This window comes from Saimiri boliviensis, chromosome 20 (genome assembly GCF_048565385.1).
Source record: "Saimiri boliviensis isolate mSaiBol1 chromosome 20, mSaiBol1.pri, whole genome shotgun sequence".
Lineage (NCBI taxonomy): Eukaryota > Metazoa > Chordata > Mammalia > Primates > Cebidae > Saimiri > Saimiri boliviensis.
Window position 1 is genome coordinate 24,907,677 of NC_133468.1, and position 17,557 is coordinate 24,925,233.

General features: G+C 48.8%; 1 protein-coding gene across 1 annotated transcript in view; it reads left to right on the forward strand.

Moving 5' to 3' along the window:
- Window positions 1-17,557, forward strand: part of ADAM19 (ADAM metallopeptidase domain 19) — a 103,486-nt gene that overhangs the window by 75,859 nt on the left and 10,070 nt on the right. Inside the window, exons 13-21 of the mRNA XM_003934771.3 lie at window positions 543-632; window positions 3,056-3,251; window positions 4,841-4,949; window positions 7,115-7,319; window positions 8,371-8,448; window positions 8,560-8,668; window positions 10,364-10,508; window positions 11,657-11,741; window positions 12,049-12,273. Coding sequence (XP_003934820.1) covers window positions 543-632; window positions 3,056-3,251; window positions 4,841-4,949; window positions 7,115-7,319; window positions 8,371-8,448; window positions 8,560-8,668; window positions 10,364-10,508; window positions 11,657-11,741; window positions 12,049-12,273 — 1,242 coding nt within the window. The remainder of the gene's footprint in view (window positions 1-542; window positions 633-3,055; window positions 3,252-4,840; window positions 4,950-7,114; window positions 7,320-8,370; window positions 8,449-8,559; window positions 8,669-10,363; window positions 10,509-11,656; window positions 11,742-12,048; window positions 12,274-17,557) is intronic.

Sequence of the window (17,557 nt, forward strand, 5' to 3'; positions counted from 1 at the left end):
AGGTTGCAGACTGCCTCAAAAACAAACAAACAAACAAACAAACAATGTAGCTGTGTCCAAATCATGTTACTAATGATTGTGCATATATACGGTTCTTGTGATAAATGCACCCTAGCTTAGTGACAAAGCTGTCACATGATTTTTGAGACCAGGAGTTTCTAGGCCAGATGTGGTAGCTCGTGCCTGTAATCCCAGAACTTTGGGAGGCCGAGGCAGGCAGATCACTTGAGGTCAGGAGTTCAAAATCCAGTCTCTACCAAAAATAAAAAAATTAGCCAGGCATGGTGGCATGCACCTCTGGTTCCAGTTACTTGGGAGGCTGAGGCAGGAGAATTGCTTGAACCCAGGAGGCAGAGGTTGCAGTGAGCCGAGATACTGCACCACTGCACTTCAGCCTGGGTGACAGTGATACTCCATTTCAAAAAAAAAAAAAAGAGTTGCTAGAGAGCTGGGGTTCCCAGGGTGTAGGAGCCGGGGTTGGGGAAAGTGTTGGGGGTGGTAAAGGCCCTCCCCCACTCACACCTACCCAACTGTCTCCCCAGGAATGTAACAACCCCTGCTGCAATGCCTCTAATTGCACCCTGAGGCCAGGGGCGGAGTGTGCCCACGGTTCCTGCTGCCACCAGTGTAAGGTAAGTGGCCCCTCCTTCCTCTGCGCTGTGGTCCCTGATCTGACAGCAGGACTGCTCTGCTGGGGATTTGCCTGCATCCTGGGGGAGTTATGGCAAGTTTCAGAAACATGGAGCAGGAAAGGTGCCTTGAATAGAATTTACTATTCATATACTGGGCCGCACTGAATTCAGATCATCCCAGAGGAGTCTGGTGGCTCTTTGGGAATGGTACTTTTTATTATTATTATTATTTAAAGAAGTGTCCAGAGAGAATGGGCTTGATTTTATTGAGCTTGTAAACAATAATAATTATCATAATCTGTATTGGCATTAATGGACCTCTTAGTAGGTGCCAGGCACTGTGCTGAGAATTTTATATATGCTATCTCATTTGCTCCTCACAAAAACCTCATAAAATGTATGTTATCATCCTCATTTTAAGATGTGGAAACTAGCGCTTATCAAGGATAAGAGGTTTATTGGGAATCAGGCAGTCAGGAAGGGCCTGAATCCAGCTTTCCCTGACTCTGGAGCCCACTTCTGTAATATTGACGTGGGAGATAAATCGTCCATCACCGCTGGCGTTACTGTAGAACCACGATCTCTCATCCACAGTTCTGAAATTCAGAGAGTTCTAAAAGCCGAAAAAAATGTAAACGTATTTGGTGACAAAACTTGACCTGGATTGACATGAGATGAATTATAATCTTTTAAAAAAATCCCTCCTAAAGTGAATATTTATATTGCATTACAGAAATATTAATATGTTTGATCAGAAGGTGTTATCCCCGGCCTTGCTGAGGGGTTATATAATATACATATGTAGTTATATATGCATACATATGTAATCATCCATATATATACATGTGTAATTATATATGTACCCCCATATACATATGGACCTATGTATTACAGTGCCTGCTTTCTAAATCTGAAAAGCCTGAGCCCCATCTGGCCCCAACATTTTAGGCCCCAGGCATCTGGCCAGCACTTGCTGGGTGCTCGTCATGTGCCAGATTACCATTCACATACTTTGTTCTAACTCGTGTTTAATCACCCCACAAGTAGGTTACCATCCTGAGTTGTGGGTGAGTGAGCACACACAGGTCACACAGCAGATGTCCAAGGCCCCGCTGATGGTTAAGGAGCTGGGATTTGTGCCCAGGCAGGCCGGCTCTGAGGCGGGTCCTCTTTGCCTCCACCTGGCCCTGGGTGGCAGAAGTGTGTCCTCCGGCCTCCTCCTGCATATACCATCCCTGCCCACACTTGCAACTGGGCATCCACTCAGCAAGCTGCTCAGCTGGCTTCTCAGCCTGAGAGTGGTCAGTGGAGAAGCCTGTCTGCCTTCTTTCCCTCGAGGACCCTGTGAGTGGGGAGGAGTGGCCCAGGAGCAGGGGAGGGGGCTCTATTCTCAGTCACAGGTTTCCTAGCCTGGCTCTCAGAATTCGCACAGCATCTGGTCTGGCCGTGCTTCCCCCAGGGAGGCTGTGCTGGGCCAAGCTCTTCCACTCTTGGCCCAAGGCTTAAGCATAAGCGTGGAGTGGACCCCTTCATTGCACCCAAGAATTTCAGTTTGAGTCTCAGAAAGGATTCACTGATGTCCGAGACTCTGACTTTGACTATGTGATTTGGGGCAACCCATTAACTATCCAAGCGTAGGTTCTTTATTTGGAAAATGGGGCAAGTATTAGTAACACTGATTACTCAGGGAGGCTCTAAAAATCTTCACCCTTTGCCCCAGGTGTGCTGCTGAGCAAGTTATTGATCTGCAATGTGGGGCAAATAGCGGTATCTACCTCATGGAAGTTGTGAGGATCCCACAAGATACGTGTATGTCGCATACTCAGCCCAGTGCCCGGCTCCATAGTGGGGATGTATTATTGCGGAGATGCTTTGTAAACTCACAGATGTTCTGTGAATGCCAGGGGTGTGTGTGTGTGTGTGTGTGTGTGTGTGTGTGTGTGTGTGTTAGCGGGTCTGGCTCCTCTGCCACTTATAAGACTTTGTATACATAGTCTAACCTCTTTAAGCCTACATATGTTATCATCTGTAGGAGGAATAATTATGTTACATAGGACTGTCATGAAAACTAAACGAAGTCATATTTGTACTGGGCACTTCAGTGGGAGCTACATAAAAGCAGCTATTACTAAAGCATGTAGTGAACTATAAATTGTACAGGTATTATTTCTTGCCTCTTTCTTAAGACTGCTATGAAGAGAAAGTGAGATAGCATTTGTGAAAACACCTTGAAATTCTGTCAGTATTCCTATGGGAAGGCTGAAGATGGTTTGGGCTAATGAGGTCATGTCATGTCAGAAATGCTATGAAATCATGGTAATGGAAACTTCTGTTCTGTGAGAGTGATGCTTATTGCCCTTGAGCCACAGGGTTGAGGGCAGGGAGGAGACTGACTGTGTGTTTCCCCTCGTTCCTTGGCTCAGTTGCTGGCTCCTGGGACCTTGTGCCGTGAGCAGGCCCGGCAGTGTGACCTCCCGGAGTTCTGCACGGGCAAGTCTCCCCACTGCCCTACCAACTTCTACCAGATGGATGGTACCCCCTGTGAGGGTGGCCAGGCCTACTGCTACAATGGCATGTGCCTCACCTACCAGGAGCAGTGCCAGCAGCTGTGGGGACCCGGTAAGGCTCTCCTGGGGAGCATGGCTCTCCCCAGCCCACCATCTCCCAGCCAGCCTCCCCTGGCCCTCAGAGTAGTTTGGAATCTTGGCTTCAGGATGGCACCTCTAGATATACTACCTGTTTTATCCCCTTGACTCAGGTTAGATGTTCAGAGAGAACTAGAGGACAGTGTTTCTTCCCAGTCCCTTGATGCTTTTCATTCTCAGAGTGGACAGATGAATGAGTTATCCCAAAGAAAATGAGCAGAGGATGGAGACAGAGAAGCAAATGCAAACGGCCCTTAAGCTATGAAAAGACCTTTAACCTCAGTCGTAGTAACTGAAAGCAAATTATAATTATTATGAGGTGAGATTTTTCATATATCAGATTGTAAAGACTGAGAGTTAATATAATAATAATATAACAACAATAATAATGAGACAGTGTTGCGGAGGGTGTGAAGAAACAGGTAGGTATGACCCCTATGAAAAGCAATTTGGAGGTATACTTAGAAATGAAGCTAACACTTGGACATGTGTGAGGATATATTTACAAAGCGGTTTACTGCACCGTGTCACCTATACCAACAACAAACTATGTGTCCTTCAGTAGGGACCAGTTAGCTCTGGTACATCCATATAATGCAATGCTTTGTGACTAAACAAGGAGGCAGCCCTATATTTACTGAATAAAATCATCTTCCACGAAAAAATTAAGTGAAAAATGCAAGGTGTAGAACAGTGAATAAAACATGCTTCCAAGGCAGATGCAGTGGCTTGTACCTGTAATCCCAGCTACTCAGGAGGCTGAGTGGGGAGGATGGCTTGAGCCCAGGAGTTTGAGGCTGCAGTGAGCCACCGTACTGAAGGACTCCAGTCTGGGTGACACAGGCCGGGCACAGTGGCTCATGCCTATAATCCCAGTATGTACTTGCTAGGCCGAGGCCAGTGGATCGCCTGAGGTCAGAAGTTCAAGACCAGCCTGGCCAACATGGTATAACCCTGTAACTGCTAAAAATGCAAAAATTAGCCAGGTGTGGTAGTGGATACCTATAATCCCAGCTACTTGGGAGGCTAAGATGGGAGAATCCCTTCATATGCTTCCATTCTTTATTAGATAGATTATCTCTAGAGGATACACACAGAATTATACATAGGAGATATAGAAATTAGAGATGTAAGTGTCTTTAGAAAATACACTGTTAATAAGTACTATTTCTCCAGAATGTAGAGAAGTAGTAACTAGATGACTACAAGAAGAATTTTCCAAGACATACTTGTATCTTTAAAATATTGTGCATGTATGACCTATTTTTTAAAATCTTGAAATGAGACATGGCTTCTACATCAGAGAGCCGGCTTAGTATGCAACCTTCCCCACACACAGATACAAATCCTCAATAAGGTAGGAAGAGTTTATATAAAACATTCTTCTCTGAAAGAGTCTTGATGAGAATGTGGGGATGGAGTAACCTGACAGGGAACAGGAAGAAGAGGCTGAGTATTCCCTCCCAGAAAATACTCTTCACTTCACGATTTTACCAAACGTACCTTTGCCCTTGGGGGCTTCTGACAGGCGAGTGTACTGATAGATGCTGCTTGCCCACCCAGGAGCCCGGCCTGCCCCTGATCTCTGCTTCGAGAAGGTGAATGTGGCCGGAGACACCTTTGGAAACTGTGGAAAGGACATGAATGGTGAACACAGGAAGTGCAACATGAGGTGATGACCAAAGGGTGGGCCCCATGAAATAAGGGTGACAAAGCCACCTCTGCTCTGTACTCACTGCTGCCCAGCTCAGCAGCGTGGCTGGCCCCAGAGCTGCACCTCCGTGTAAATCAGTTGAAGTCGGTCCTCTTTTCTTGGCCCCCTGTTTGACAATGCACCGTTCAGCTCTAAGGAAATCAGAGGAGGGTGTGGGTGGCACTGCTTCCTAGGAAGTTGATCAGGCTTCTTTGAGGACCATTTTATAGTAGGGCACGGAATCAGCCCTTTTGGGTCATTTCTGCAAAATGCTAATCATGCCCTAATTTGAATAGGTCCTCATTCATTAATTCACTCATTCATTTAATTCATCATTCATTCCAACTAACCGTCCACCCATCTGCTACCCATCTATCCATCCATCCATCCATCCATTCATTCACCCACTCACCCACTGATGATCCATCCATCCACCACCCACCATCTACTCATTCACTCATCCATCCATCCATCCATCACCTGCTTACCCACTGATCCATCCATCCATCTGTCCATCACCCACTCACCCAATGATCCATCCATCCACCACCCACTCATCCACTGATCCATCCATCTACCTACCACCCACTCATCCACTGATCCATCCTCCCGTCCATCCACCACCCACTCACCCACTCATCCATCCACCCACTCACCCACTCATCTATCCATCCATTACCCACTCATCCATCCACCCAGTCACCCACTCATCCATCCATCCATCACCCACTCATCCATCCACCCAGTCACCCACTCATCCATCCATCCCTTCATCCACTCACCCACTCATCCATCCATCCATCACCCACTCACTCATCCATCCACCCACTCACCCACTCATCCATGCACCCAGTCACCCACTCATCCATCTATCCATCACCCACTCATCCATCCACTCAGTCACCCACTCACCCACTCATTCATCCATCCCTTCATCCACTCACCCACTCATCCATCCATCACCCATTCACTCATCCATCCACCCACTCACCCACTCATCCATCCAACCATCACCCACTCACCCACTCATCCATCAACCATCACCCACTCACCCACTCATCCATCCATCCATCACCCACCCAACCACTCATCCATCCATCCATCCACCACTCACCCACTGATCCACCCATCCATCCATCCATCCATCCTTCCAGCTCCCACTCACCCACTGATCCATCCATCTATCCATTCATCCATCCATCCATCCATCTATCCATCCATCTATCCATCTACTGTCTGTTGAAGATTTACCATGTGTAAGATACTGTGCTGAGTGCATGGTACTTTTAATTAACAATACAGTATAATAATGGGAATGTGAAGAGAGCCACCCAACCCCTCTTAGTATGTCAGAATGGCTTCTCAAAGGAAAGTATACCTACACTGAGATCTGGAACAGTTACCTAGGTGAACAGGGTTGAAAGTGGTACTGGTTCATGGGAGAGTGATCCAGGAAGAGAGATGAAAAGAGAAAAACTGGTAGTTGAAAGAACTGAGACCAGTTCGATACAGTTAAAGTATAATGTTGGGGTGCAAAGGAGAAGGTCTGTGGAGAAATTAGCCTGGATAGTTTAGCATGGACCAGATCATGAAAAGGCTCAAATGCATGGCTAGGGGAGTTTGGACTTTAGCTTGAGAGCAGCATGGAAATTCAACTCCTCTGGGGCAAGACTGAAGGCAGGCAAATCAGTCTTCTGCAGACCAGGTAAGAGGATGGGGCAGTATAAATTAAGGTAGATATATGGGAGGGAAGATTGATAGGGTTTGAAAATGGCTGGAGCCCAGGAGTGAGGGAGAATGGGAGTTGGAGATGACTCCATATTTCTGGCCGGAGCTCCTGGGTGGATGGCAGGGTAAGGAGCAAAAAGGGACAGATTGCTCAGCTTAGGGGGATGTTCTTGGAGTAGAGGACATTTCGAGGCCAGTTTTCTGGTCTACATTTGCTCAGGTCAGGGAGCCTGTTCTCCTCCCTTGGTGTCAGTTCACATGGAGTCTCTCCGTCTCCAAAGCATATAACTGCCCTCAACCTTTGCCCCGTGCCACACAAGCCTGCTGTCTTGGTCAAGAAAGACTGAAGCTCTGGTGCCCCAGCTCTTCCCCCGCCTCTGATTCCACCTCCTTCCCTCCCCGTCTCTTGTGCCCAGAGATGCAAAGTGTGGGAAGATCCAGTGTCAGAGCTCCGAGGCGCGGCCCCTGGAGTCCAACGCGGTGCCCATCGACACCACTATCATCATGAATGGGAGGCAGATCCAGTGCCGGGGCACCCATGTCTACCGAGGTCCTGAGGAGGAAAGTGACATGCTGGACCCAGGCCTGGTGATGACCGGAACCAAGTGCGGCTACAACCATGTGAGTCCCTTCCCCCAGCTCACCCAAGAGCAGGCTGCAGAGCAGGGATTGAGAAGTGAGCACTGCGGAAAGGATGCCTGGGCTCAGATGCCTCCTCCCCAACCTCAGAGCCTCAGTGGCTCCCTTCATGACGCTTTATAGTGACAGCAGGCACCCACCCCAGAGAACTGTCAGAAGGATGAAAGAAAGTCACCCTGGTAAAGCACTTAGGTGGCCTAGCTAGTGCCACCTTTATCCTCATCCTTAATTATCATGGGAATTAAAAATGAACTAGGAGTTAGGGAAGCCTGAGCAAAATAATAGTAACCGTCCCATAGAGTAGGTTCTGACCATGAAACTGTGAAAAACAGGAAGCATTTAGCATAGCACGTGGCGCAGAGTACTGTCACCGTCATTATTTTTAGATATAATATTAAAATTAGTACATATTAATGACAAGTAATTAACATCATCAACATAATAGGTGTATGCAATAATACATATTTTATTGTTAAACATGATAGTTTAACAAGATATTTGTTGTTTTCTCCCTAATCACAAAAGTAATAGCAAATTTAGTTGACTGCTGTCCTGTCCTTAGCGTTATGGATGGTTTTCCGTTTTTCACTTTGATAATAACCTGAAGTGGGCTGCCTTTTTGGGTCCTCATATGGTTTTTTTGTTTATTTTTTTGAGATGGAGTCTCATTCTGTCGCCCAGGCTGCAGTACAGTGGCGTAATCTTGGCTCACTGCAACCTCTGTCTCCTGGGCTCAAGCTATTCTCCTGCCTCCGCCTCCTGAGTAGCTGGGATTACAGGTACAGGCCATCGTGCCCAGCCAATTTTTGTAATTTTAGTAGAGACGGGGTTTCACCGTGTTGGCCAGGCTGGTCTAAAATTCCTGACCTCACGTGATCCACCCACCTTGGCCTCCCAAAGTGCTGGGATTAGAGGTGTGAGCCACTGCACCAGGCCTTGGGTCCTCATATGTTCTAAGGGCAAAACCATGCCTCGTAAGTCCCAACCAGTGTCCCTCTCACTGCACCGATCCATCCGTTTTCTCCCCCTGCAGATTTGTTTCGAGGGGCAGTGCAGGAACACCTCCTTCTTTGAAACCGAAGGCTGCGGGAAGAAGTGCAATGGCCATGGGGTGCGTGCTGGGTTCTGGCTTCTCTGTATCATGGGGGCGTCATGGGGGCAGACCCTGTGGGTGGCTGACGCTCTCAGGGGTGCTGATGCCTCTGCTCTTCCTTCGCTCCAGGTCTGTAACAACAACCAGAACTGCCACTGCCTGCCGGGCTGGGCCCCACCCTTCTGCAACACACCGGGTCACGGGGGCAGCATTGACAGTGGGCCCATGCCTCCTGAGAGTGAGTGCCAGCCTGCTGGGGCCACTGCTTGCTTTTGTGAGAAGAGCAGGCATCAGGGGCAGGTGGCAGGCCGCAGAGCGTCCACATTGAGTCAGCTTCATTGTCCCAATTTTGTAGAGAGGAAATCACAAGACAGAGACAAAGAGAGGAGCGACCACCCATAGTGCAGTGTGGGGACATGGCTCAGTCTCTCTTCGCCCTTCCTTTCTACTGAGGAGGGGGAGCCTGCTTAGTGGAGGGAGAGTAAGGAGAGACTGTAGGTCATTGAATGTTCCTGTCCTTTTTAGGGGCACAGTGACTATTTCTTTTTGGGCATTTAAAAATAATCATGAACCTGGGACACACAGTGGTTTAGATTTCCTCCAATGGACACAAGTTAAAATAGGGAAATAGACACCCAGCAAAGTTTTATAGTATTTTAGTGGCTGTCTCAAGAACCCTAGCACTGTGGTTTCTAGAGTTTTCTTTAAAAAAAAAATAGCTTTTAAAAAAAAATACCAAAATCTTTCAAGGAAGAAACCTCAATATGTAAAACTGATAAAAGGAGTGTTTCGATAGTACAAATATATTCTGTGTATTTACATTAACCACTTGAGAGAATATTGCGGTAGTTTTGACGAAACCAAATGTAAAGTTACAGATTATGGGTGAGAGTTCTAGTCTTAAATCAGTCTGAGTCTTCTAGTTTTTTTGTTTTTTCGTTTTGAGATGGAGTCTTGCTCTGTTGCCCAGGCTGGAGTGCAGTGGTGTGATCTCGACTCACTGCAACCTCCGCCTCCCGGGTTCAAGCAATTCTCCTGCCTCAACCTCCCAAGTAGCTGGGATTATATGTGCCTGCCACCACGTCTGGCTAATTTTTGTATTTTTAGTGGAGACGGGATTTCACTATGTTGGCCAGGCTGGTCTAACTCCTGACCTCAAGTGATCCACCCACGTTAGCCTCTCAAAGTACTGAGATTACAGGCATGAGCCACCACACCTGGCCAAGTCTTTTTGCGTTTTGTGTTGGTTCCTTTGTGTCCAGGAAAATCATGATTCAGGCTAAAAACGAGTGGTAAATTGTACAGAGCTTGAACTGCTTGCCTGAAAAGGGACTGTCTTCAATTAGGCACAAGTGGCTCTAGAAGCTTTTTATTGTAGAGTCTGTGCAAAGCAAGTTGACTTGGCTCTTTGAGCTACCATTAGTGGTTTCCCAGTGGTATAATGTGTGTGTGTGTGTGTGTGTGTGTGTGTGTGTGTGTGTGTGTGTGGTTTGTTGTATTTTAAGATGTAGTCTCGCTCTGTTGTCCAGGCTGGAGTGCAGTGGCACGATCTTGGCTCACTGCAACCTCTGCTTCCCAGGTTCAAGTGATTCTTCTGCCTCAGCCTCCCGAGTAGCTGGGATCTGGTACCACCATGCCCAGCTAATTTTTGTATTTTTAGTAGAGCTGGGGTTTCACGTCGTTGGCCAGGATGGTCTTGATCTCTTGACCTCGTGATCCACCCGCCTCGGCCTCCCAAAGTGCTGGGATTACAGGCGTGAGCCACCGCACTCAGACCATAATGTGTGTTTTTAATTATAGTTTGTAAGTTAAAATGAGTAATACAAATTAAATGCAAATCAAATGCCTGAAGAAGAAGCAGGGATACCTATTTTGAAATCTGCTATAACCCAGACAGCTCCTAAATCTCCCACTTGGGTTCTGTTTCTGGAAGGTGTGGGTCCTGTGGTGGCTGGAGTGCTGGCGGCCATCTTCGTGCTGGTGGCCCTCCTGCTGCTGTACTACTGCTGCAGACAGAACAAGAAACTGGGCCAACTCAAGCCCTCAGCTCTCCCTTCCAAGCTGAGGCAGCAGTTCAGGTACGACAGGGTGCCGTGGAGGACGCAAGGTCAGTTTATGGGTCACAAAGGTCTCCATAAGTGAAACTTAGCAAAAGTGTTGGTGATAGTGGGTCTAATTCAGGGAAGACAAATGCAAGTGCACACTGCCCTCTCCCCTGCTGTGACTGTGGTAGGCGTTACTAGTTCATCTTACTGTATGTAAGTACTCTCTGCTGATTCTGGTCATCACTCCTGAGTCCTCCTCAGCAGAATATCCCCAATCAATTCAAGCTAAAACGTAAAATAAAATTGACTTGCCACCCTTTATCTAATTGATTTGTTACCAATTTTATTTAATTATTTATTTATTTTGAGGAGAAGTTTTGCTCTTGTTGCCCAGGCTGGAGTGCAGTGGTGTGATCTCAGCTCACTGCAACCTCCACCTCATGGGTCCAAGTGATTCTCCTGACTTAGCCTCTCGAGTAGCTGGGACTACAGGTGTGTGCCACCACACTCAGCTAATTTTTTGTATTTTTAGTAGAGATGGAGTTTCACCATGTTGGCCAGACTGGTCTCAAACTCCTGACCTCAGGTGATCCACCCACCTCAGCATCCCAAAGTGCTGGGATTACAGACATGAGCCACCACACGCAGCCCCCTCTTTGTCTTTTTAACCACTGTTACTTTAAAGTTTGTTTCATCTGATACAAGAATAGCTACCCTTGTTCGCTTTTGGTGTCCATTTGAAACGTGATTTATTATTTTGAATATGGAAGATGTACAGTCTCTGTGCGTCTTTACATTTAACACGTTAAATAACACTTGCTCCCGGGGAGGGGGATTGTAAGTCCCAGGTCTTTCTGGCTCTGCGCCTGATGGGGATTGTTTGATGGCTCATGATACCCTTGTGTCTCCTCAGAGGGGAACGGTCTTAAAGAGTGAAGAGAAGGTGCTGAGAAAGCTCTGCTTTGTATAAGGCCAACTCAGTTTCCTCGAGAGTTCTCCATTGGCCACATGTTTTTCTACTTAGGAAGATGGGGTTTGTGAAGACCAATCCCACGCCCTCCAGAACAGGCTGGGGGAAGGTTTAGCTGCTTGCTGGCCGTGCTTGGGTAAAAGGGAGCTCAGGCACTGTCCCCCGCTGAATGCCTGCCCCTTTCTTCTCCTCCACCATTTCTTGTTTCTAGTTGTCCCTTTAGGGTTTCTCAGAACAGCGGGACTGGTCATGCCAACCCAACTTTCAAGCTGCAGACGCCCCAGGGCAAGCGAAAGGTAGGCGCTTGGCACCTCTGAACTTTGCTGCTTTTTCTTTATCCCCCGGGGCCATGCTGGATTTTTCTAAGAGCCTCTGTGGGCCCATGGGGGTGACAAAAAGCCCTTTTATTGGCTTGAGAGACATGTCATTTGGTTCTGACATCCCCTAATGACTTTAAAGGTTGCATCTGACATCTGGGATCCTGGGGTTTTAATAGATTGGTGTGTCTGTTCTCCCTTCGGGCTCTGGTTTATCTCAAAGAGACACACAGTGGCAGCCCTGAGTGATTTCTTGTCTCAGTGGGTCCTTGACTTGTACATACAGGTATTCAACACCCCTGAAATCCTGCGGAAGCCCTCCCAGCCTCCTCCGCGGCCCCCTCCAGATTATCTGCGTGGTGGGTCCCCACCTGCACTACTGCCAGCACACCTGAGCAGAGCTGCTAGGAACTCCCCAGGGCCTGCATCTCAAATAGAGAGGACGGAGCCATCCAGGAGGCCTCCCCCGAGCCGGCCAGTTCCCCCTGCACCCAGTTGCATTCTTTCCCAGGTAAGTGCATTGTCAGCAACCAGGGGCTGCGAACATTGCTTTTAAGGCCAGTTTCCTTTTTTTTTTTTTAAAGCTTAAGCATTTATTATAAATTCAGATTCATAATAAATACCAAATTTTAAGGTGTAATGTTTCAATACTGGCTGCATGGGGTTTTTCTATATGTATTACAGGTTTTGGGGGGGATTTGGGGGTTTTTGTTGAGACAAAGTCTCACTCTTTTGCCAGGCTGGAGTGCAGTGGTGCGATCTCGGCTCACTGCAGCCTCCACCTCCCAGGTTCAAGTCATTATCCTGCCTCAGCCTCCTGAGTAGCTGGGATTACAGGCACGCACCACTGTGCCCAGCTAATTTTTGTATTTTTAGTAGAGACAGGGTTTCCTTATGTTGGCCAGGATGGTTTCAGTCTCTTGACCTCGTGATCTGCCTGCCTTGACCTCCCAAAGTGCTAAGATTACAGGCATGAGCCACCGTGGCTGGCCCTTTTTTTTTTTTTTTTGATACTTTAAGTTCTGGGACACATGTGCAGAATGTGCAGGTTTGTTACATAGGTACACACGTGCCATGGTGGTTTGCTGCATCTGTCACCCGTCATCTACATTAGCTATTTCTCCTAATGCTTTCCCTCCCATCATCCCCCATGCCCCAAAAGGCCCCAATGTATGATGTTCCCCTCCTTGTGGCCATGTGTTCTCATTGTTCAACTCTCACTTATGAGTGAGAACATGCAGGGTTTGGTTTTCTGTTCTTGTGTTAGTTTGCTGAGAATAATGGTTTCCAGCTTCATCCGTGTTCCTGCAAAGGACATGAACTCATCCGTTTTTTACGGCTGCATAGTATTCTATGGTATATATGTGCTACATTTATCTAGTCTATCATTGATGGGCATTTGGGTTGGTTCCAGATCCTCGTTATTGTGAACAGTGCCACAATAAACATACGTGTGCATGTGTCTTGAGAGTAGAATGATTTATAATCTTAAGGCTGGTTTCAGTGGGTAATGGCAAAGGTGGAGAAGAAGATGAAATTGTGGGGTCATGAGCTGACTGCCTTTTCTGCAGTTCAGTCAATATGGAGGCACACAGTGGGTAAGAGCAATGAACGTGGAGAAATAGATGCTCTAGACAGCTCCTAAACCACATAGTATTTTCTTCCGGTTGGCCTATTTTATGACAAGCCACTACCCGCCTTCCACCCCAGATTAACATCAGTCAGTTCCTCACGCTCATCTGCCTGCTGGGTCTTTGCAAATGCTGCTTGTTCTGCCTGCGACACTCCTTCTGTCCTTTGCCTGGCCAGCTCCTGCATCCTCAGGTCTGCTCCTAGATGTCACTTCTCCCAGGAAGCCTGCCCGAACTCCTCAAGTCTGAGGCTGATGGGACTGTACTTCATCATAGTACTCTTCCCACCATATTGTCCCTATTGGCACCTTCTACTGGTCAGAAAGTCTTAATGAGGGATATACCCTGATGCCTTGCCCATCCCAAGGGGCAGGAGCCTCTGGGAGTTGAGAGTGGGATCTAGACTCTCCGCCCCCACCACTGGTGCTCATGGAAGCAGCCTGTTCCTACTGCGTGTGTGTGCTCTGATGGCGCCGACCACACCTGCAGGAGGGCCCCCAGTGCAGACACAGGTGTTTCCTGGGTGGTGTTTCCAGTGCAGACACAGGTGTTTTCCGGGCGGAGTGCCTTCCGGAACTGGCTTGTGTGTTTTGGGTGTGATCCCTCAACTGAGACTGCTTTCCATGGGTGTGGTCCAGAGGGCTCCCTGGGACCCGGGCTGTCTCTGACCCTGAAGACTCGGGTTGGCTGCAGGCTTTGGAGGGTCCTTAGGATGCAGGGCAATGGTACAGTTTTTGGCAGAGCTGAGGGCATCCTTCTGTTTCTCTGCTGTGAAACCACTGCTCTCCCCTTCCTTTCTTTTTTTTTTTTTTTTTTTTTTTTGAGACGGAGTTTCGCTCTTGTTACCCAGGCTGGAGTGCAATGGCGCGATCTCGGCTCACCACAACCTCCGCCTCCTGGGTTCAGGCAATTCTCCTGCCTCAGCCTCCTGAGTAGCTGGGATTACAGGCACGCACCACCATGCCCAGCTAATTTTTTTTTTGTATTTTTAGTGAGACAGGGTTTCACCATGTTGACCAGGATGGTCTCGATCTCTCGACCTTGTGATCCACCCGCCTCGGCCTCCCAAAGTGCTGGGATTACAAGCTTGAGCCACCGCGCCCGGCCTCCCCTTCCTTTCATGTGGGGCAGAGTTAGGATGGAAAAGTCCATGAAGGAAGAGAGAGGGAAGGAGGGAAGAAAGGAAATAAAGCAAGAGGGGGAGGAGCGGAGAGAGAGAGGAGGTGGAGAGTGTACTTGTGTGCTGGGGCTGCTGCAGCAGAGTACTGCACACTGCGTGGCTTCAGAGCAGACACTTGTTTTCTCATAGTTCTAGAGGCTAGGAGTCCAAGGTCAAGGTGCTGGTGGACTTGATTCTGAAGCCTCTCTCCATGGCTTGCAGTTGGCCACCGCCCTCTCGCTGTGTTCTCACATGGCCTTTCCTGTGCACTCCTGCGTCCCTGGTCTCTGCATGTCCAACTCTATGAGAACACCAGCTTGGATTAAGACCCATCCTAGTGGCCTCATTCTAGCCTAATCACCTTTTTAAAGACCTTATATCTAAATGCCGCCACATTCTGAGGTTCTTGGGGTTAGAGCTTCAACATATGATTTTTTTTTCCAAATGATGAGTGCATAGGTCACTCCATAACAGAGATGAAACAAAGGGAGAAAGGAGTGCAGAGACTTGGGGGAGTGCAGAGACCTGGGGAGTCTAGAGACTTGGGGGAGTGCAGAGACTTGGGGGAGTGTAGAGATTTGGGGTGCTGGCGGAGGGAGGAGGGAGTGGGTCGGTGAAGCAGTCCACTCAGACCATTGTTCCAAAAAGCCCACACTGGAGGCTTGTTCACAGAACATGGGGCCTGCCTCACCCTGTCACCCCAAGGCGCCGAGCCCTAGGTCAGGAAGCGTCAGGGACAGCGGGGACCCAGCTGTGTGGGGAGGTGGTGGAGGCTGCACATGCCCTGTGTCTGTGCCCCTGCAGCTGCTGGCAGAAGTCCCAGGTACAGGAAGCTACCCAGCCAGTGGCAGGTGCCCCAAAACACAGCTCCCAAGCACAGCTTCTTCTAGGTCCCAGGGTCCAGGTGGGGGTCTCTTTAGGAGCAAACAGTGGGAGGCAGCTGCTCTGAGTGGGAGCTCCTGTGATGAGATTGGGCTGCCACCTCCCTCCTCACAGCCATTCAAAGAAGGGAGTTGTGTGGCCTCGTTCTCTTGGAGGTTGCCAGCCGTCACAGGATTGAAGGGACTTGCCTGACATTGCACAGTTGTGAGTGGAGAAGTGAGGACTTGAACCCAGTTCTCACCCAGCTGGGTCAGACAGCCTCCTGCCCTGGGGCCACTCACAGTCTCCTGTCTGCCATCAAAGATCCCCTACCTCCTGCTGGGGGACATGGATCCCCTGGAGAAGTGATGGATGAAACCTCATCATTTCCTCAGTTCTTTTATTGTAAACCAGCGTGTGCACTTCCCTTCTGGGCCAGGCGATGATGAGGAAAGCAGATGGCAGCTTTGCCTCCTGGAGCTCACATTCTGCTGGGATAGGGACTCCGGGATAGGTGTCACTGCAACAGTGATAAGTGCTGTGAACGAGAGGCTCAGAGTGCTCAGAAGAGAGTAATGGGGATTCAACCTAGTCTGGGAAATCCAGGAAGGTTTCCCTGAGGAGGTGACATTTGAGCTGAGACATGAAGGAGGAACAGGACTTAACCAGGCTGTGAGGGCAAGTGACAAAAGAGCTTTCCTGGTCCTGGGACCCACTACTAGGGAAGCTCTGTAATGGGAGAGGGTCCTGTGGGTTGAAGGAACTTAAAGATTCCTGTGCTTGGAAGCCCAAGGAGCTATGCAATGAGGCTGAAGGGCCAGGGGGAGCCACAGTATGCTCAGGCCACATAGCCTTGGTCAGGACTTTGGTCTGCATGCCATAGGAAGGGGACAGTGGTGACATGATGCGATTCTCTGTTTACCAGGATTGATCGTTCTTCGGGATGCCTTTAGGCAGGAGGGAGGTGTAGCTCCCGCGAGGGGCCCATAGAAGCTTCTGACGCTGTTAATCTACTGTTTGACCTGCACAGGAATTACTTAGTGTATTTGCGTTGTGATAATTCATCTAGTTGTATATTTGTGATTTGTTCACCTTTTTCTGTGATTATATTTGTATTTTGAAAATAGTTTTTAAAAATGGGGGCTGGGCACAGTGGCCCACACCTGTAATCCCAGCACTTTGGGAGGCCGAGGCAGGTGGATCACCTGTGGTCGGGAGTTTAAGACCAGCCTGACCAACACGGAGAAACCCCATCTCTACTTAAAATACAAAACTAGCTGGGCATAGTGGCGCATGCCTATAATCCCCACTACTTGAGAGGCCATGGTAGCTGAGGCAGGAGAATCACTTGAATCTGGGAGGCGGAGGTTGCAGTGAGCCAAGATCGCGCTGTTGCACTGCAGCCTGGGCAACAAGAGTGAAACTCTGTGGAGAGAGAGTGAGAGACAGAGAGTAAGGAAGGGAAAGAAGAGAAAGAAAGTACTCTGGCAGCAAATGATTATACTAGTTACAAGATTTAAAGGCTGTCCTGAAGAAAGATGGTAAAAGCTTGGAGTAGGGAGAAGGCAGGGATGATGGAGTGAAGCTGATAAGAATTGTGAAAATAGACAGGACTTGAGGTTGGTAGGGGATGATGATGCCCCGTGTCTGGCTTGCGCAATCTGATCAAGTGAGATGCCCTCCCTTACGGAAGGGAGCGTGGGCCAGAGTGGTTGAGGGACTGTTTCTGCTTTAGGCAGAGGAAAACAGTGTGGGCGAGGCCCCTGCCAGGGCTGCGTTGGGTCATTGCAGATATGGCCTGTGGCTGGCTGCTGCACTGGGAGGCCCAGCGCTGACACGCTGATGAGGCTCCTGCCCAGACACCAGCCCTCCGGTGGCCCGTTTGCACAGCTCCTTGTGAGCACAGCCTTTCCCAGTTGCAACCTGACATTTGCACCCAGCTGTCACCTGCCCCAGAAGGTCTCTGTCCTGGCTTCCAGCAACCACCGCAACTTGGCAGCTATTCTGGGCTGGGGAAGGTGGGTGGGGTTGCATTGTCCTTCCAGGTCCATGGAGCCAAGGAACATGGCTTTTTGGTCCTAAGAATTTGCTTCAGTTTCTAATGCTGTGAAGCTCTTGGGGGAGGTCTCAGCTTTTTGAGTCAT